A 21,663-nucleotide genomic window follows, 5' to 3' on the forward strand; every position below is an offset into this window, starting at 1 on the left:
TCCTAAAATGTTTTGATGTTAATTATAGTTGTTAGCAGGCTCAAAAACAGTTAATTTACGATAAATGCAGATTATATGTACGGCTACTCCGCTTTAAGGGAAGATTAGATCCAACACAACATGTTAGTTAGAAAATCTGCTACAATAACAAAAATCACAAATGCCGATTTGCTACAGATTGCTCATAAATTATGCAGAGGACAATAGTAGCTTCCGAAAAATCTCAAAAACACACTTTTATTTGCATTGATATACGATGAAATTCAGGGATGATGTTTTCTTTGGCTGAACTGTGAACCACAAACGTTGATTACTCTGAAATAAAATACGTATCCAAAACACTAATACTGATAATGTATTAAAACATAGTTTTATAAGTGTCCAAAAATTCTCCAACTAACTGGTTTTTCATGCAACTGTACAATGAAATTGGAGAACAATTGCTTTGAACAAAGATAGGGCAACTGTTCTCAAAAATTTTAAGAGTAAAATTTAGTTTAAGCTTAGATTTGAGTAAGAGTTTATCGTGGCACTTGTGAATATTTAAAATTTCAGAATATACCACAATACAAATGGGTGTTGATACAATAATTGAAAGATTACGCTGAAGTGACGCAAAATCAGGAAATCTAGAACTTTAAATTGGCTCACGATCTTCTACACCCAGTCTTACACGAGAGAAATTCCTAAGCTGGCTTTTATATGTAAATAAACATGCGAATTGCATGAATTATTCATTTAGCTGATTCTGTGCACACTTCTACACTGGCATGCCAAAGAAGAGCACTGTAACATTGAGTTTATTTGATCAAAATCACTGAAATGTGCAGCACCAACAAAGCACGTCTTCTGTCTGTTGCAGCTAAGAATGCTGACTACTTAAAGGGAAAGTTTTCCTCCCATTTGTAAAAACTGACACTGATCGCATCAGCAAAATACTCAGAAAACATGGTATTGATAGTGTTTAAACAATAGGAAAGGTGTGCGAATATTTGAACTCTGCAAAGGACCCCTCTCCACTTGCCATAGCAGGAGTATATAAAGTCCCATGCACTTGCAGTCAAGTGTATGGAGGAAATAGAAAAAGAAGCATTAACACTCGCTGTAAGGAACATGAATAGTTGTTGCCAGGGCAAGATGTATAAATCGGCAGTATGAGACCATGCACTAGGACCAGGAAACCAAAAATTCATTTCTCAGACACTGTGGTTTTAGCATGATTAATAACGCAGGCAAATGATGGAAAAACTTTTTTTTGCTGAAAATACCTTATTCTTATGGTTTTTAGTGTGGGAAATCCAAACATGATACTTTAAAAACTGTGTCACCCACCATTTCTTCACATTTTACTGTTAAGTTTATTAAATTAAGCGAATTTAACAGCTTTTATAGAGTTAAAATAATTTTAAAAGGAGGTGTAATGAATGTAGATGATGACAGTAGCACTGCTGAAAAACTTTTGCTGGCAAAAAAAGGTCGATCCTATTTTTGGGTTAACAGATGGTGTTTTGTTTACTGTCAACGTAACCTTACTTTTCCATTGCCTGTACATGTGCTCAGTAAAATGTCTAATCATGGTTTTAAAAACTGTGTTGACAGTTTTTGTTATATTCATGGTGAATTTGTGATTAAAAAACACCAAAGAAACATTACAGACTTTGTGAAAAAGGTTTATCTGTCATACATTGGATCTAAAGTTGGTGAACAAGATAAATCTTTGTCGCTGCATAAGGTATGTTATGTGTGTGTTGAAGATCTGAGAAAATGGTCCAAAAAGGAGAAAAAAAGCCTTTAGATTTGCTGTTCGTATGATATGGAGGGAGACAAGAAATCATTCTGATGTTTGCTACTTTTGCAGTGTTGATATTATTTTGTCATAATTTGAAAAACAAGAAGGTAATAAGCTACCCTAACCTTCCAACCGCCATCTGACCAGTAGGGCATGGTGCAGATTTGCCGGTTCCTGAACCACCAGATGATTTAAATTCTATTCCAACAGAAGTATTTTCTGATGTACAGTGTGATTTACATGAACCAGATGATGATGAATTCCATTGTAACACAGAAAGTCTAGAGCCCAAATTATTTACTCAGACCAAGCTTAATGATTTGGCTAGTGATCTTGGCTTAATGAAAGAAAAAGCTGAATTGCTTGGCTCTAGATTAAAAGAAAATAACTTATTGGCGGTTGGAACCAGCATATACATGTATAGAAAGACAGCAGCAAATTTCCAAGTTTTTTCAACAAGAAGGTGATTTAGTGTACTGCTCGGACATTCCGAAGTCTGATGAATGGGGTTTGGTATTGAATACAGAAAGGAAGACTGGAGGCTGTTTATTGATTCAACCAAAACCAGTTTAAAGGCAGTTTTATTACACAATGGTAACATGTATGCATCTATACCTGTTGGACATTCTGTACATATGAAAGAAAGCTATGAAAACTTTGAAACAGTGCTAAATAAAATAGGCTGTTCTGTTCATGGTTGGATGATATGTGGCGATCTAAAAGTAACATGCATGCTCCTAAGTCAGTAAGTTGGCTTTACCAAATTTCCATGTTTCTTGTGTGAATGGGGCAGTAAGGGCTAGGGACCAACACTGGTGCAGAAAAAACTGGCCTGTGAGGGAGTCTTTAAAACCTGGTGAGAAGAACATTCTATGCAAAAGCCTTGTAGATCCAAAAAACGCACTTCTACTGCCTCTACATACAAAGTTGGGCCTAATGAAACAGTTTGTAAAGGCTTTGCCTAAAGATGGACCATGTTTTAAGTATCTCTGCCAAAAATTTTCACACCTCTCAGAAGTTAAACTAAAAGAAGACTTCTTTGTCGGAACTGACATTAGAAATTTGATGTTTGATGTTAACTTTGAATCCACAATGATCTTAAATGAGAAAGAAGCATGGGTATCTACATCTACATATATACTGCGCTAGCCACCAAGCAGTGTGTGGTGGAGGGCACAGTTTGTGCCACAGTCATATTCCCCACCCCCACCCCAACCTCCCTCTGTTCCACTGGTGGATTGCGCGAGAGAAAAAAAGACTGTCTGAATGCCTCAGTATGAGCTCTAATTTCCCTTATCTTTGATTGGTTATCATTGTGCAATTTGAAAGTTGGTGGTCATATATGCTCTACATCAGGGGCGGGCAAACGTTGCACGCGGCTCATGAGCCCACAGCGCTGCACATGTGCTGCTCGCGTACAATCGTCGAATGGGGCAGTGGCGACAGCCGGCAGGTTCCGGCAGTGTAGTACCAGGCTAAGCTGCGGAAGTTGATGCAAAGCGACCACTACGTAGTGAACGTTCTATTTGAAGTACTGGAAAATGCGGAGTGAATCAAGGAAACGGAGAAGTGGAGATTTGCTATCTTTTAAAAAGGAATGGGAGAATCAATTTTTCTTTGTACAAAAACGTGAAAATTCGAAATGTTCAATATGTGACAGTATTCTCGCTGGTCAGCGGAAGTTTAGTATTGAACGCCATTATAATGGATTTCACAAGGACGAGTACAATTTATTGTCGGACTCTGAGCGGATGGGGAAATTGACTGAACTTAAGAAGAGCAATCTGACGATACTAGATGAATCTGACGTAAGTTGCTGTTGTCACAAGATATCTGCGACTTTCTTTCGTCATGTCTCTCATCTAACTGATTTTACGTTTTATGGAGCACTGTTTTCAGTTTTTCAGGACGACAACAATGATAGCCCAGCGGTACGTGCAAGTTATAAGATTGCGCTTAATATAGCGAGAGCTGGAAAACCATTTGTTGAAGGTGAGTTTATAAAGGAGTGCATCAATGACGCTGCTGATTTACTTTGCCCACTGAATGTAAATCAGTTTCGAGCTATCACTCTTTCTCGGTGGACTGAAGTCATCGCATAAGTGCCATGGCAGGTGACGTACAACATCAATTAAGGAGTGCAGTGCAGGAGTTTATTGCATTTTCCATCTCACTTGATGAGTCCACAGATATTTCTGACACCGCGCAATTAGTGATTTATGTCCGCGGTGTGGACACTGCTCTGCACATAACAGAGGATTTTTTAGATATGATATCTTTAAAAAGCACGACCACCGGCACTGACATCCTAAAAGCCGTTGATGAAGCTGTCTATTCAGCTGGCTTAAACTGGGAACGTTTGGTGTCAGTGACAACAGACGGAGCACCTGCAATGAAAGGGGAACAAATGAGATTTGTTGGATTACTAAGAAAAAAGCTCCAGCGTACAGAAGAATCATTGTACAGCATCCACTGTATTTTGCACCAAGAAGTACTCTGTGCAAAAGCAGCAAAACTGGGGGACGTCATGCAAGTGGTTATTCGGGCAGTTAATTATTTGGGATGCCACGGGCATACACATAGACAGTTTCACACATACTTAGTGAAATTGGGGAAGAGTACGGTGACATACCATACCAGTGAAGTCCGCTGGCTTAGCCGTGGTAATGTAGTCAAAAGATTTTTTGAGCTGAGAATACCAGTAAATCAGTTTTTAAAAGACAAAGGAAGGTACGACCCCAAGTTAGAAGATCCAGAGTGGGTTGCCGCCCTCGCATTTTTAGTGCCAGACACATGAATGCATTGAACACAAGTTTACAAGGAGAAAATCAGCTAATTTGTGAAATGGCTGAAAAGGTGAAAGCTTTCACTAGCAATCTTGAGCTGTGGGAAAGACAGCTCTCGTCAGGGAACACAGTCCATTTCCCTACTCTGTCAACTGTGCGAGAACAGAATTGCAAAGAATATGTTTCCGTACTTAGCGCAATAAAACAGGAATTTCTCAAGCGATTTGGGGATATATCATATTTATCCCAAGCGTTTGAATGGTTCTCGAAACCGTTTGCTGTTTCTGTAGATGATATTCATCCCAATTTGCAAATGGAATTAATAGATCTACAGTGTAATTCTCGTCTGAGAGACAAGTTCCTTTTGGCAAGACGTTTAATAGACTTTTATGACGACTTTCCACAGCAAGAGTTTCCTGGTCTCCATCATGAAGCCGCGAAGATAATGTCAGTGTTTGGCTCGACATACGTTTGTGAGAGATTTTTTTCTGTTATGAAAATTAATAAGTCTCGGTTAAGACCAAACATCAGTGATGAAAATTTGCGTAACTGTTTGCGTTTGTCTGTATGTAGAAATTTTGTTCCAGACATTAAACGTGTTGTAAACTCCACCTGTGATAAATAAAACGTATCGTAGGTAAAAGGCACTCTTTCAAACCATGATTTCTTTCAAGCACTCCTACTAACCTTATTCCTTCATTCAAGAAAGCAAGCTAGGAAACAAACCGCGTTACAGAGGAAGGAGTGGCGAGACGGTATGGTGGGGAGGGGAGAGAAGCGGGTGGCCAGCTTGCCCCTGTGTGCATGCAGAACACCTCTTAACTGCACGCGTGCAAGTGCACTGCACACGTACAGGATTCCTGCCCGCCCCTGCTCTACATCCTCGGCGAAGATCAGATTTCAGAATTTAGTGAGCAGCCCCTTCCGTTTATCGCGTCATCTGTCTGCAAGTGTGTCCCACTTCATACTTTCTGTGAGATTTGTAATGCTCTCGTGATGGCTAGATGTACCAGTTATGAATCTTGCCACTCTTCTTTGGACCTTCTCAATCTCTTGAATTGGACCCAACTGGTAAGGGTCCCATACAGACGAACAGTACTCTAAGGCTGGATGAATTAACATATAGTAAGCAATTTCCTTTGTTGAAGGACTGCATTGCTTCAGGATTCTACCAATAAACCACAATCTAGAGTTCGCCTTGCCCATTACTTGGGTAATCTGATAAGACTGGACGCAGATTTGAGATAATTTCGAATAGTCACACCCAGATACTTGATGGATGTTACCGCTTCCAAAGACTGGGCATTTATTTTGTACTTGTACATTAATGGGGACTTTCGCCTTGTTATACACAGTAGGGTACACTTACTAATATTGTGTGATATGTGCCACTCATTACACCACGCATTTATTTTCTGCAAATCCTCATTGTTTAAGCAGTGGACCTATTACACTGCCCTGGGGCACACCTGAAGTTACACTTGTTTCTGTCCGTGGCCCCATTCATACTGCTCTCTGTCTGTTAGGAAACTGTCTATCGAACCGCATATGTCATCTGATAGACCATAAGTGCGCACTTTTTTGAGCAAGCAACAGTGCGGAACTGAGTCAAACTCTTTCCGAAAGCAAGTCGTTACAAAGTCCTACGACATGAAAAAGGCCCAGAATATGTTTCTATTGTAGCTACAATGTTAAAGAAGTTTAAAACTTGAGGGTATTTGATGAACCTGAAAGTTCACTTTTTGAACAGTCAACTTGATTACTTCCCAGACAGTATGGGAGATGTTAGTGAGGAGCAAGGAGAGCGCTTTCACCAGGACATTAAAGTGATGGAAAAACGCTACCAAGGCCGCTGGAACACCAACATGAAGGGGGACTACTGTTGGTTACTTCACTGAGAAGTTCAACAAGCAACTCATCGTAGAAGAAGCTACACAAGAAGCTTCAAAGAAAAAAGAGAAAGAAAATACAAACCAATTCCAGCTGACAAGTGAAACCTGTATTAACACACGTCTTTGTTTTAAGTAGCTTACTGTAAGTACAAACCACGCTTATGTTGTAACAAAGCATTTCATTAATTTCCCCGTTCACTGTATAGCGTAGGATGTTTATACTATATAATAAAAAGCATATTGCTCCAAAAACTATAGGTGATATTAAAAAAAAAAACTAAGACAAGATTTGGATTCAGCTCATAAAATCTATAAAGATAAGCTCTCAAAGTAAAAATAAGTTTAAAAAAATTTTTTTTTCGTTGGCCTGTGTAATCGTTACATTTCGAGGTGCAGATAAGCCATAGAAATACAAAAGCATGAAAACACTTTCAACAGAACAGAAGTACAACTGAAATTAGCCAAGTTGTGGGCCTGAGCACTAAATAAAACAGTCAGCTCTTCCCCGCACCAAGCTTCTTAGCGTACATAAGTGCGATTCTACAGTCTTTGGTAGCAGTGTGTGATGTGTGGATACGTATAGAGTGTTCAAATTGCTGAGCTTGTAATTGCTTTGTGAATTGTTAAAGTCTCTGGTGGTGTCTCCAGCAGTGATAGACAAAACGCCAGGCGGAGTCTAATAACACATATGAAGCAGCTGCTGCTTGACTACAGAAAACTTTATTGACTTTGATGGGACTTCTCACAATGTAAAGATGAAGTTTGAAATCTAAAAACAGTTTCACACCTGTGCACGGTATCAAATAGTTCTCACTAATGTAAGCAGTACCATTTCTTTTGTGGTGGGGTAGTTAGAAGGATCTCGTCAGTAAGGACGTTGCACTCACTCTCAGTATTTCCGCACTCACTCTCAGTATTTCCGCTACCTTCTCAAAATGATGTGAACAGTTGAAAGACTCTACCTCATTGTACTGAAAGTATGCTATATGCTCTTCATTGAGGAAGTGTGCTCTTAAGGTAGTGTATGAAATCCTGGGAACAACATTATGGTAGCCATTGCTGTAGTTTCTCCAAGAGTTACATGGCATCTTTCTGACAATCTTGTGAACTACTACTGGTTTCTCTTATCTTGTTACATTTTAATTGAAATCTACTGTAATCAACAATAGTGTTAACATTACCCATGGCATTGCAAGACTAGCAACTGTTGGACTGTGACATTGTATTTTTTAAGTTTATTTATGAAAGGTCTAAAGCTTTATCTATAAACAACCAGAAGTTTGATGATGCATAACTAACTCTCAGTTGTCATTCAGAGTGAGACTGTAGTATTTCAACACAATTTATTGTTTAATTTCCTCTGGGAAGCCCCATATCCGTGTTGCCAGGTTGGCGATTTAGCTTTACTCTTATGTCTGTTGACTTAATAGCATTACAGTAAACGTGACTATTTTATCCTGTCACAGTATCACGAATCGATGGCAGCCATGGGAACAACGCCAGTTCCTGCTGCAACAGTAACTCCAGCTGCGCCACCGACAATGCCACCGCCGGAAGTGGCTGCGCCGCCGCCTCTGCCGCCCCCAGATACTAAGCCTCCAGTTGCACCAGCTCCACCCCCACCACCTGAGGAAACTGCAGACACTACTGCTACGACCACTGCTTCGATTACAGATCCGTACAGGTCTGTTCTGATACTGGTGTCTATTCGTAAGTAACGGGTTATGGTATTATAAGTAATTGCCTAAATAAAAAAATCAACTTATCAAGTAGTGGCAGGAGAACGTACACGTAAAGGTATGAGTTTACAGGTTTCGTTGCCAGCGGCCCCTTTTTCTGTCAGAAGGTTTGAAGGGGAAGGAAGACGGGTGAAGGAAAAGGACTGATGAGATTTACGAGAAGGGGAAGAGTTTGGAAAAGTCGCCCAGAACCCTGGATCAGGGGCGTCTACTGGACGGGATCAGGAGGAGAGACTGATTCTGGGGACTCCACCGGATGAGATTTGAAATCCCCGCCAGCCTACATAAATTGCAGAGACATCACTTGTTATGCTGGTACTGCTGATCCCTCCACAAAGCAACTTAAGAATACAACTCTCCTCACTCAGTAGTATCCTGGCATAGAATATTGATTGTATCAGTTACTTTGATAAGGCCATGACTTTTTAAAGTCACAGCCTGAAATGAGATCTATTTTGTCTGACTTTTGCCCACTACACCTACAATAGCTTTTCATCGCCCTCCCAAACCCCGCAGTATCCTTGTCAGACTCTATGCTCCTTCTGCACCCGTCTCTGTACCCTATGGCTTCTACCCTTGTGACCATCCCCGGTGCAATACTTAGCTTATGCATAGAGACAGGAAAATTTCACAAAGTCAACGGGTTTAGAAAATAACAGGAAATTGTTTTTTACGAGATATTGCGTAATGTGTAATTTTTCTGTATAAAAATGTTATTTATGGATCATATGTTGAAAACAATAGACTGGCTGGGTGAGATTAAGACATGTGAACACGAAGTAAACAGTCTCGCATATACGGATGACTTAGTTGTGATGGCAGATTCGATTGAAAGTTTGCAAAGTAATATTTCAGAGCTAGATCAGAAATGTAAGGACTATGGTATGAAGATTAGCATCTCCAAAACGAAAGTAATGTCAGTGGGAAAGAGATATAAACGGATTGAGTGCCAAATAGGAGGAACAAAGTTAGAACAGGTGGATGGTTTCAAGTACTTAGGATGCATATTCTCACAGGATGGCAACATAGTGAAAGAACTGGAAGCGAGGTGTAGCAAAGCTAATGCAGTGAGTGCTCAGCTACGATCTACTCTCTTCTGCGAGAAGGAAGTCAGTACCAAGACTAAGTTATCTGTGCACCGTTCAATCTTTTGACCAACTTTGTTGTATGGGAGTGAAAGCTGGGTGGATTCAGGTTACTTTATCAATAAGGTTGAGGTTATGGTTATGAAAGTAGCTATGATGACTGCAGGTACTAGTAGATGGGAACAATGGCAGGAGGGTGTCCACAATGAGGAAATCAAAGAAAAACTGGGAATGAACTCTATAGATATAACTGTCAGGGCGAACAGGCTTAAATGGTGGGGTCATGTTACACGCATGGGAGAAGCAAGGTTACCCATGAGACTCATGGGTTCAGCAGTAGAGGGCAGGAGGAGTCTGGGTAGACCAAGGAGAAGGTACCTGGATTCGGTTAAGAATGATTTTGAAGTAATAGGCTTAACATCAGAAGAGGCACCAATGTTAACACTGAATAGGGGATCATGGGGGAATTTTATAAGAGGGACCATGCTCCGGACTGAACACTGAAAGGCATAATCAGTCATAAATGATGATGATGATGAAAAATGTTATAAATCTGAGACTGGAATTTTACTGACACCAGTATTCAAAACTGATAATTACTGAATGTTGAAACTCCACAATTTGACTTCTAATCTTCTCAAGTCTGAGTTCCATGTATGATCTTAAACTTGCGGCTCATTTGCTCTGCAACAAACTTTGATGTGACATACAAATAACACATAATTTTGCGAAAAACACAGAATTATGCCAAAAAAACACCAAAGTTCCCAAAATAAAAAAACACAGTTTGGCAAAAAAAGGCTAATTTTGGCAAAAGTAACACTGAATTTGGCAGAAAAACTGGTAAATTTGGTGAAAAAGTAATACCGACTTCTTGCGGGATGGGGAGGGGCGGTGGCATGATGAATTACACAAAAAGTAATGTGAAAATTGCCAGAAAAAGCACCAAATTTGCAAAAATATGGCAACAAATTTTGCAGAAAAACACCAAACAGCAATCCCGCCAGCCTACATAAAATGCAGAGTCATCACTTCCAATGTATATTCTCGTACAGGTTGTATTTGAAAGTCCTTTGGATGTGCATCCATGTTTGAAGGAAATTTGCCTCATAACCAGAATAACACAGGCACTGCAATATTGTATTTACCTGCGGATACCTGGCAAGAGACTTTCAAATACAATGTCTGACTTGTACGGAAATATATGTAATGGATCTACGATTACAGGTCGTAGATGCACGGTTACGACATGTTGAAGTTTAGGTCTGTCTATGTGTCGTGCACGGATAGCCAAATGGGAAGACAACTGCTCGCGATAAGCAAGAAATCCTGGTTTGAGTCCCAGTCTGGCACAAATTTTTATTGTCATCATTCCATTCTGCAGCTGATGGTTGTCCTTATTCGCAATTGCAAATTCACTTAATGGATTTCGTAATGGCTGCAGTCGCCGCAGTGCCTGTTCCTTTCGACATACATGCATGTCCAAAGGAACTTTACATTGTAATCAGAATAACACAGGCACTGCGGTATTGTAGAATGACAGCAATTCGAACCATGTTTTTAACACAGGAAAATAACCTATAATTGGTGCAGGAGACCTGTGAAATGGCCACAAGAGATGTACCAAATGTGGCAGTTAACAATAGTAGTATACATCACACAAAAAATAAATGATGTGGAAATTTACGCAAGCTTGCTGCGAGGTGAAAAGGGTAAATGGGTAAAGGAAGCTGAAAATAATTTGGTTGGATGGGAACAATACTTAAAGGTGGTTTATATCTGCCCGGAATTAATTAGGCCAGTTGAAAATTACTTGACGTAACCTGATTCTAGGGAAGATTCAATACTTATTTATGAAATTCAAAAAGCTTAGGATTAACTAGGAAGGCACAAATAACTAGGTACCAATGAAATAAAATTGGCAGGTGTGAACACTACAGACCCATGAAGAAAATTGATGTAACTGGAGAAGTTACGTCATGATCTTAAACAAAAAATATAACTATTCTGCTTCTGAAGAAAGCAGGTATGAATAAGTGTGAAAATTAGTGCAATCACTCAAGTGCCACACTAGAGTCTTCTGGCCATTCCTTACACAAATTTGGTGCCGGATTAGTGGAAGGGCCAAATTATTGAGATTGTCTTCAATTTAAACACACAGGAACTACATTGTATTATATCCGAGGATAATTCATTTCCACAGAAAACTTGAGTCTTAGAGTATGTATACAGCAGTTCCACTCACTACAAAATATGCTCCGAAGTTTTAGTGCATGCTGTCTCACACAACCGCTGTACAAGCATTACACGGGGGCTTCATGTATCCAATTGGTTGCTAAAGTAATCCAATATGTCTGCATCTTAGCAGCAGCAATGTTTGAAACCTTCATGCTGTCTCCTAAGTCTTCATCACTTTCTACTTCTCTACACGCTTTTGATTATTTTACTTCTTCATCTGTAAAATATCGGTCACCTTCTGTTTCTTGTTTACAAATTTTGCTTCATATTTTTCCTTAGCTGAGGGCCTTTCCCAGTGACTGTCAGCTGCTATAAGGCTTATTGTTTTTCCCAGTTTAATTGCCAACCCTCGCTTGCTGCAAGCAAGTAACTGCCATCAAATTGTTTGTTAAATTCAGCTCTTTTTCCTTTTGGGCCGCTGAATGGAATTCCTTTACTGCATTGTTGTTGTTTTTGCCATTTCACTCTCTCCATTTGGGTTGTGCACTGTCAAGTAACATCTTTCTTTTCGATGACATAAATAGTTGCTCATATATCATTGCACTCGGCAGCAATGGCTTTCTGCAAAGAACTTACCTAAAATTTCAAGTTTCTGCTTGATGTGTAGCGCAACGTGTTTCCTTTTAAAAGCTATGATGCTGAACTATAGAGAAAACCATATCATCAGACGTGTACAGCATTGTTTCATAATTAACTGACGACATTGTGACCCACAATAATTGGTTTTGTGCACATCATTTCTGCTTGAGCAACTAGCTTGGATGTTGGCTGCATTACCGACAGGCGTGACTAATCAGGGATTGATTAGATAGTACAGGGTACCCTCTGCCATGCACCATATGGTGGCTTGCGGAGTATATATGTAGATGTAGAGAGAGTAAAGTGTAATCGCATGAGTAGTTTATTGAAGAATGAAAATGGATATTGTTATATTTGGAGAGGACAAGTTTGATTTTAAAAGAATGAGGGGAACTCGCAACCAGTAGCAGACAGCAGATTTAGGGAAACATACACCGTATTTAATATGTGAAGAAGGCTTTTTGTTGATGTAAAATAAAGTTTTTCGTTCTTAACGTCTTAATTATTTCCATTTATGTGATGTGAACTGGAGAAGTCAGCACTGACAGAACGGTACAATAGACTGAAATTAAGAAGGGTGTAAGGCTGTAATCACCATTGCTATTTCATTTATATTTGAGGGAGTAGAGGACTGTTGTGTTTGTCACAGACAGAAAGTTTGAACAATAAAAGTCACAGGTAATGAATAACTCGCCCAGATGGGTTCTCTGTAATGTTGACAGGGATGGGTTCACTTTCCCATTGCAAGGCAGTATCGATGTGGCTGTTCGGCATACAATGGCAGACATTCTTTTGGCAGCCAACCAAGCCATTCTCTTTTCCTTGGATCCCCTATCGGACAACGGTACCCTGGTGGACCCCAGAGGTCGCTAAGGCTCTCCAAAATCATAAGTGGCATCCTTCACTGGAGCACCTCATTGCCCGTAAACAGCTCTGTGCCCATGTCTGCTACCTCATAAAACGACGAAGGCAGGAATCCTGGGAACGATCACGTGCCTCCCCATCACAGGTAGGTGCAAAGATTGGACCCCTCTGGTTTCCAGTACCTTGCAGGTGTGCCATTTATTTCCTTAGATGTCGCTGTTTATACTGATTCAGACACTACCACTGAACATTTTGTTGAGCATTATGCTCGTGCATCTGTGTCTGAGGAATACCATCCCGCCTTTCGGCTCATAAAAGAGCAGGTGGAGTGAATGCACTTATCTTTTACTACTTGCCACCTGGAGGCATGTAACACTTCATTCAGTGAATGGGAACTCTCCAGTGCCCTGATACGGCCCCAGAGCCAGACCACATCCACAGCCAAATGCTTAAAAAAAATCTCTCAGTAGATTTTCGGAGTCACTTCATTCGCCTCTTTAATTAGATCTGCAAAGAGGCTGAGATCCCATCTCAAATACATGGTGAACAAGAAGCGGTGTTGGCTCCTTGGATCTTGAGGGCTTTTGGCTGCATCTCGGGGCGGGTTTTCCAAAAGCCACTCCACTGCCGGTAATTTGGTTCACCTAGAGTCCACCATCTGGACGGCCTTTGCACATCGCCAGCACTTCATCGCTATCTTTTTTGACCTACGAGATGATTATGACATGACATGGCATGGCATCACCCCGCACTTACTTTGTTACGAGAGTGGGATCTCCGGCGTCCACTCCTGATTTTTATGAATAACTTCTTATTGCACTGTACGTTCCCGGATCAAGTGAGTGCTTACCTCAGTACCCCCCATATCCAAGAGAACGTTCCCCCCCTCCTGGTGGCCATCAGTGGTCTAGCAGTGGCTGTGGGGTCTTTGAGGTATTGTCCTTCTTATATGTAGACAATTTTTGCTTTTATTATTACTCTTCTGGTATGGGTTTTGCCGAGTGTTGCCTGTAGGGTGCCATATGAAAGGTGCAGTCATGGACTCTCACCATGGGATTTCGTTTTCAGACACCGAGACTCGTGTCATGCACTTTTATCGCCATCATATTGCCCACTCATACCCAGAGCTTTACCTAGACAATCAGTTGTTCTTGTAGTTGAGATACACCACTTTTTGGGACTGGTCTTTGATTCCTGGCTAACTTGGCTTCCCCACCTGCACCAACTTAACTGAAAGTGCTGGCGACACCTCACTACGCTGCCTCAGTAGCACTAGCTGGGGTGCAGACGCTCTAGCCTTCTGCTGCTCCACAAAGCCCTGGTTTGTTGATTCTGTTCTTCTGTCTTGATTATGGGAGTCTTGCATATGGTTCAGCACCACCCTCAGCATTGCGGATTCTGCACCCTATTCAACATTGTGGGGTCTGACATGTGAGAGGCCCTGTGAACAGCCCTCTGATCAAGGCTGGAGCCCCTCTGTTGCCTATCAGGTGCCAAAAACAGCTGCTAAATTACATTATACACATTTATAGCTTCTCTGGACATCTCAACTACTGTGTCCATGTCTCTCAGCAGCGACCCAGAACTGGCTTTACAATTGCTGCATGCATACAGTGTGTCTGTTCGGAACTGCAACATCCTCCACTGTCGCCTCTAGTTGGGAAGACGTAGCATCTGCCCCTATTGCTTGTCCTCTGACCTCAGATTTGTCTTGCTGTTTTGTTCGGTCCAAAGATTCTGTTGACTTCACAGTTTTTTGCCACCTGCTCTTGGCTGTCCTTGAAGCATATTCAAGTTTGGAAGTGGTATACACTAATGGTTACAGTTGATGGACGAACAGGCTTTGCGTACATACATGCACAGTGCAGTGAACTACACTCTCTGCAAAACGGCTGTAATATCTTCAGTGCTGAGTTGGTGGCCATTAAACTAGCCCTTGCCATGTTCGTTCTTGCACTGGCAAGAGTATCCTAATCTGTAGTGCCAGCCTTCAGACTATAGACCAAAGCTACTCTCTCAACCCATTGGTTCGGCTATTCAGGATCTTGTCTCTGATCTCCAGCAAGCTGGACAGCCAGTCATTTTCATTTGGATCTCTGGTCCTGTTGGGATTTCGGGAAATGAGTGAACTGATAGGTTGCCCAAGCTGGCCACCAGGATACAGTCCCTGAAAATGGGGGTAACAGCACTGTATCTTTGGTTTTTTATACACCATCAATTGCTAGAGGTCCATAACTCGAAATGGGCTGCCCTGATATCTCCAAGCAAACTGAGGACAATTAACACCACCATAACCACATGGCAATCTTCCCTCTGTGCTTCTCGTGGGCAGTCCACCATCCTCTGTTGATTCTGCATTGGCCACACTCAGCTGACCCGTGGCCACATTCTCAGATGTGCTGACATGAGGATCTCCCCTCACTGTCGATGCAGAGCCTGGTGATGATGGTCCACTTACTCATAGACTGCCCGTATTTGGCTGCTTTGAGGTGGCATCTTAATCGTCTTGACACGCTACCTCTGTTGCTAGAAGATAATGCCAAACCAGTTGCCCTGATGTTATGTTTTGCCTGCGAAAGTGGTTTCTAATCATCCCTGTAACGTACGGCTTTTTGGTCCCACCAGAGTCCCTTGGCAGCCCTTGCTCAGTGTCCCAGCCAAGCCTCTACCCTTCCCACGTTTTTATTCTCTTTATTGTTCCTTTCGTTTCTCGATTTTAATATGTAAACAAAAAGGAACCTGAGGTATTAGTGTGTGGAACAAGATGACGTGCAGGATGACTGATTGTTAAACGAGCGAATTAATTCACTTATTTTGTAAGTACATCATCAGTGAGCCAGATGCAAAAAAATATATAGCAGTAAGGACTGCACGTAGCAAAAATTCCCTGTATACAAAGGAACAGCTGCTACCAACGACAAGTATAAACCACTAGACCAGAAAGATATAGGTGGAGCACTGTTATTTATGGGTCTAAAGCTACTTGGTGCCTCCAAGGCTCAGGAAGCTGACATATGCTGGGAGAGTGGTGCCTGATCGTGTCATTGGCTAATGGAGTTAAGGCAGCCATTTTTTATATGTAATTTACATAAAAGTCAGTTTTGTTGATCAAAATGAGTATAAATATATCTAAAAACAAAGATGATATCAATATAATAGAGGGAAACATTCCATGCGGGAAAAATATATTTAAAAACAAAGATGATGTGACTTACCATACGAAAGCGCTGGCAGGTCGATAGAAACACAAACAGACACAGACATACATACACACAAAATTCAAGCTTTTGCAACAAACTGTTGTCTCATCAGGAAAGAGGGAAGGAGAGGGAAAGACGGAAGGAACTGGGTTTTAAGGGAGAGGGTAAGGAGTCATTCCGATCCCGGGAGTGGAAAGACTTACCTTAGGGGGAAAAAAGGACGGGTATACACTTGTGCGCGCGCGCGCGCGCACACACACACACACACACACACACACACACACACACACACACACACACACACACACACACACACACATCCGTCCACACATATACAGACGCAAGCAGACATATTAAAAGGCAAAGAGTTTGGGCAGAGATGTCTGTCGAGGCGGAAGTGCGGAGGCAAAGGTGTTGTTGAATGACAGGTGAGGTATGAGTGGCGGCAACTTGAAATTAGCGGAGATTGAGGCCTGGTGATAACGGGAAGAGAGGATATATTGAAGAGCAAGTTCCCATCTCCGGAGTTCGGATAGGTTGGTGTTAGTGGGAAGTATCCAGATAACCCGGACGGTGTAACACTGTGCCAAGATGTGCTGGCCGTGCGCCAAGGCATGTTTAGCCACAGGGTGATCCTCATTACCAACAAACACTGTCTGCCTGTGTCCATTCATGCGAATGGACAGTTTGTTGCTGGTCATTCCCACATAGAATGCCTCACAGTGCAGGCAGGTCAGTTGGTAAATCACGTGGGTGCTTTCACACGTGGCTCTGCCTTTGATCGTGTACACCTTCCGGGTTACAGGACTGGAGTAGGTGGTGGTGGGAGGGTGCATGGGACAGGTTTTACACCGGGGGCGGTTACAAGGGTAGGAGCCAGAGGGTAGGGAAGGTGGTTTGGGGATTTCATAGGGATGAACTAAGAGGTTACGAAGGTTAGGTGGACGGCGGAAAGACACTCTTGGTGGAGTGGGGAGGATTTCATGAAGGATGGATCTCATTTCAAGGCAAGATTTGAGGAAGTCGTATCCCTGCTGGAGAGCCACAGTCAGAGTCTGATCCAGTCCCGGAAAGTATCCTGTCACAAGTGGGGCACTTTTGTGTTTCTTCTGTGGGAGGTTCTGGGTTTGAGGAGATGAGGAAGTGGCTCTGGTTATTTGCTTCTGTACCAGGTCGGGAGGGTAGCTGCGGGATGCGAAAGCTGTTGTCAGGTTGTTGGTGTAATGGTTCAGGGATTCCGGACTGGAGCAGATTCGTTTGCCACGAAGACCTAGGCTGTAGGGAAGGGACCGTTTGATGTGGAATGGGTGGCAGCTGTCATAATGGAGGTACTGTTGCTTGTTGGTGGGTTTGATGTGGACGGACGTGTGAAGCTGGCCATTGGACAGGTGGAGGTCAACATCAAGGAAAGTGGCATGGGATTTGGAGTAGGACCAGGTGAATCTGATGGAACCAAAGGAGTTGAGGTTGGAGAGGAAAATCTGGAGTTCTTCTTCACTGTGAGTCCAGATCATGAAGATGTCATCAATAAATCTGTACCAAACTTTGGGTTGGCAGGCTTGGGTAACCAAGAAGGCTTCCTCTAAGCAACCCATGAATAGGTTGGCGTACGAGGGGGCCATCCTGGTACCCATGGCTGTTCCTTTTAATTGTTGGTATGTCTGGCCTTCAAAAGTGAAGAAGTTGTGGGTCAGGATGAAGCTGGCTAAGGTAATGAGGAAAGAGGTTTTAGGTAGGGTGGCAGGTGATCGGCGTGAAAGGAAGTGCTCCATCGCAGCGAGGCCCTGGACGTGCGGGGTATTTGTGTATAAGGAAGTGGCATCAATGGTTACAAGGATGGTTTCCGGGGGTAACGGACTGGGTAAGGATTCCTGGCGTTCGAGAAAGTGGTTGGTGTCTTTGACGCATTCTATGTGGGAATGACCAGCAACAAACTGTCCATTCGCATGAATAGACACAGGCAGACAGTGTTTGTTGGTAATGAGGATCACCCTGTGGCTAAACACGCCTTGGTGCACGGCCAGCACATCTTGGCACAGTGTTACACCGTCCGGGTTATCTGGATACTTCCCACTAACACCAACCTATCCGAACTCCGGAGATGGGAACTTGCTCTTCAATATACCCTCTCTTCCCGTTATCCACCAGACCTCAGTCTCCGCTAATTTCAAGTTGCCGCCACTCATACCTCACCTGTCATTCAACAACATCTTTGCCTCTGCACTTCCGCCTCGACTGACATCTCTGCCCAAACTCTTTGCCTTTTAATATGTCTGCTTGTGTCTGTATATGTGTGGATGGGTGTGTGTGTGTGTGTGTGTGTGTGTGTGTGTGTGTGTGTGTGTGTGTGTGCGCGCGCGAGTGTATACCCGTCCTTTTTTCCCCCTAAGGTACGTCTTTCCACTCCCGGGATTGGAATGACTCCTTACCCTCTCCCTTAAAACCCAGTTCCTTCCGTCTTTCCCTCTCCTTCCCTCTTTCCTGATGAGACAACAGTTTGTTGCAAAAGCTTGAATTTTGTGTATATGTATGTGTCTGTTTGTGTTTCTATCGACCTGCCAGCGCTTTCGTATGGTAAGTCACATCATCTTTGTGTTTAGATATATTTTTCCCATGTGGAATGTTTCCCTCTATTAATTCAAAATGAGTATAAAGTTTCATATGATGTGTTGTATTTATCAGATTTGCAAATTATACATGGTATAAATAGGAAATTTCCATATAACATTCATGGAAAATGTTATAAGGTAAATGTACTCTCGTATTGCCAGATATATTAAGAAGATAATATCTTTCATAAAGAAACCTCTCAGAAACTGCTTGTTCAGCTATCTTGCACATTTCAGCTGAAACTGGCATTATTCCTGTATTCCAGCAGCAAAACAGAAACTCTCATTAATATAGTTTAATCTTCGTACATACTAAACTTGTTTCCAAATGTCGATATTTACTGTTTTCACTATTTGGCTATTGTTAAGTCTGCATGTGCAGTTTGTGTGTGGGGGGGGGGGGACGGGCAGTTTATACATTTACAGTGAGACCACAATTTTTGTACATATTATTCGTGTTGATGCAATCTGTTGTGACATTTGTTTTTCCCACTATTTCAGGACTGCTGCGCCGAAGCCTCCAGATGCACCTCCTCCCACTCCTGTTACAGTGCCTCCACCACCAATGACTGATCCGTACGGTGCTGCTGTGACGGCAGGTTACAGTACTGCGTCCAGCTATGGGACCCCATACGCGATGCCGCCTCCCACCCAACTGCCACCTATGCAACAGCCGCCTCCTGTCCAACAGCCACCTCCTGTCCAACAGCCTCCACATGTGCAACAGCCCCCTCCCGTACAGCAGCCCCCACCTCCCGTCACCGCCGCTCCCCCTCCTTCTGTACCACCGATGACTGGCGGCTGGGGAGACACAACTGCTATGGGAGGATATGGCGTGGGCAGCAAAAGACCATATGATGCGACTGGGGAGCCACCCCCACAGTTTTCCCACCCACCACCCAATGTTGGTGGCGGTGACAACAAGAAGATGCGTCCTGGAGATTACCAGTATGGAGGTGAACGTGACAGAGGAGGTGGAGGTAGATGGGGACAAGATGACAACTCTTCTCATAAGACTGAGCCAGACCAACGTGCTGTTAAGGCAAGATATCTCTACTTTATCATACAAAGTATTTGAGCTTCTTGTAATGTTTCTAAGAATAACAAGTATGCTAACAGATATGTTCAAATTTCAGATTGTTTGTCTTTCATTGTTCTGTATAACATTTTATCACTTGTGTCGATTCTGAGTAGTCTCTGGCTGTTCACTTGTGTACAAAGATTGTAAGAAAGCTGTGTAATGATACTTAATATTGGATGAAGCACTGTTGTTGTTGTTGAACTGAAGTGGCAGCCCAGTGAATGAAAAAATAAGTTAATTTATAAAAATTAGTTACAGTAAAAGTATAGATAATCTGCATTTCACATGATGTTTTTATTTTGTTATTTTTGTTATGTTGTCGGTTTGCTAAAGATATTTTGCTTTTATTAAACTTTTCTGCTGAGTCATTCAATTTATTTGAAACAAAGTTCTTTATTCGATACTATTGGCTAGTTTCAACTGTTCGCTGAATTTCAAGTGCACATTTTCGTCTCATTGCATTATGCCATAATGAAGAACCTAACATAATACAATACTGGTACTCCAAGAAACCACATTGGAAAAATTCAATATCAGGTGGGGTTTATTTCATTGTGAATTTGGACATACGAATGTGCACTTAAAACCAAATAATGCATTTTTAGTGTGGTTTACGAAATTGAAATGCTGTTTGAGTAGCTTCTGGTGTCCTGTTTCTTTTGTGACATAATGTAAGATCTCTTTAATGCTTTATACGAACAAACATACGGGCTTCCTATGTCATCGTAGTTGCACACGCACAGTATTGCCTTTTTTTCTGGCGCTCCCAGGCAACTGCTGAAACGAACCTATTCCTAACAGATCGCGGGAAAGTATCACGAATGATGGCTTGAAAATGTTACTTTCAAAGTAAATTTCCTTTCACGCAAGATGAATTATGTTGTTGTTGTTGTTGTTGTTGTTGTTGTTGTTGTTGTGGTCTTCAGTCCTGAGACTGGTTTGATGCAGCTCTCCATGCTACTCTATCCTGTGCAAGCTTCTTCATCCCCCAGCACCTACTGCAACCTACATCCTTCTGAATCTGCTTAGTGTATTCATCTCTTGGTCTCCCTCTATGATTTTTACCCTCCAAGCTGCCCTCCGATACTAAATTAGTGATCTCTTGATGCCTCAGAACATGTCCTATCAACCGATCCCTTCTTCTAGTCAAGTTGTGCCACAAACTCCTCTTCTCCCCAATTCTATTCAATACCTCCTCATTAGTTATGTGATCTACCCATCTAATCTTCAGCATTCTTTTGTAGCACCACATTTCGAAAGCTTCTATTCTCTTCTTGTCTAAACTATTTATCGTCCATGTTTTACTTCCATACATGGCTACACTCCATACAAATACTTCCAGAAACGACTTCCTGACACTTAAATCAACACTCGATGTTAACAAATTTCTCTTCTTCAGAAACGCTTTCCTTGCCATAGCCAGTCTACATTTTATATTCGCTCTACTTCGACCATCATCAGTTATTTTGCTCCCCAAATAGAAAAACTCCTTTACTACTTTAAGTGTCTCATTTCCTAATCTAATTCCCTCAGCATCACCCGATTTAATTCCACTACATTCCATTATCCTCGTTTTGCTTTTGTTGGTGTTCATCTTATACCCTCCTTTCAAGACACTGTCCATTTCGTTCAACTGCTCTTCCAAGTCCTTTGCTGTCTCTGACAGAGTTACAATGTCATCGGCGAACCTTTTATTTCTTCTCCATGGATTTTAATACCTACTCCGAACTTTTCTTTTGTTTCCTTTACTGCTTGCTCAATATACAGATTGAAGAACATCGGGGAGAGGCTACAACCCTGT

General features: G+C 42.0%; 1 protein-coding gene across 13 annotated transcripts in view; it reads left to right on the forward strand.

Moving 5' to 3' along the window:
• Positions 1-21,663, forward strand: part of LOC124551171 (YLP motif-containing protein 1-like) — a 383,298-nt gene that overhangs the window by 56,314 nt on the left and 305,321 nt on the right. For all 13 annotated transcript variants that reach the window (XR_006967786.1, XR_006967785.1, XR_006967783.1 and 10 more), the window contains exons 6-7: positions 7,934-8,151; positions 19,283-19,823. Coding sequence is in view for 7 of the 13 variants with exons in the window: in XM_047126156.1 (XP_046982112.1) it covers positions 7,934-8,151; positions 19,283-19,823 (759 nt within the window). In the remaining 6 variants the exon portion in view is untranslated. The remainder of the gene's footprint in view (positions 1-7,933; positions 8,152-19,282; positions 19,824-21,663) is intronic.

The sequence above is a fragment of the Schistocerca americana genome, chromosome 9 (assembly GCF_021461395.2).
Source record: "Schistocerca americana isolate TAMUIC-IGC-003095 chromosome 9, iqSchAmer2.1, whole genome shotgun sequence".
NCBI lineage: Eukaryota > Metazoa > Arthropoda > Insecta > Orthoptera > Acrididae > Schistocerca > Schistocerca americana.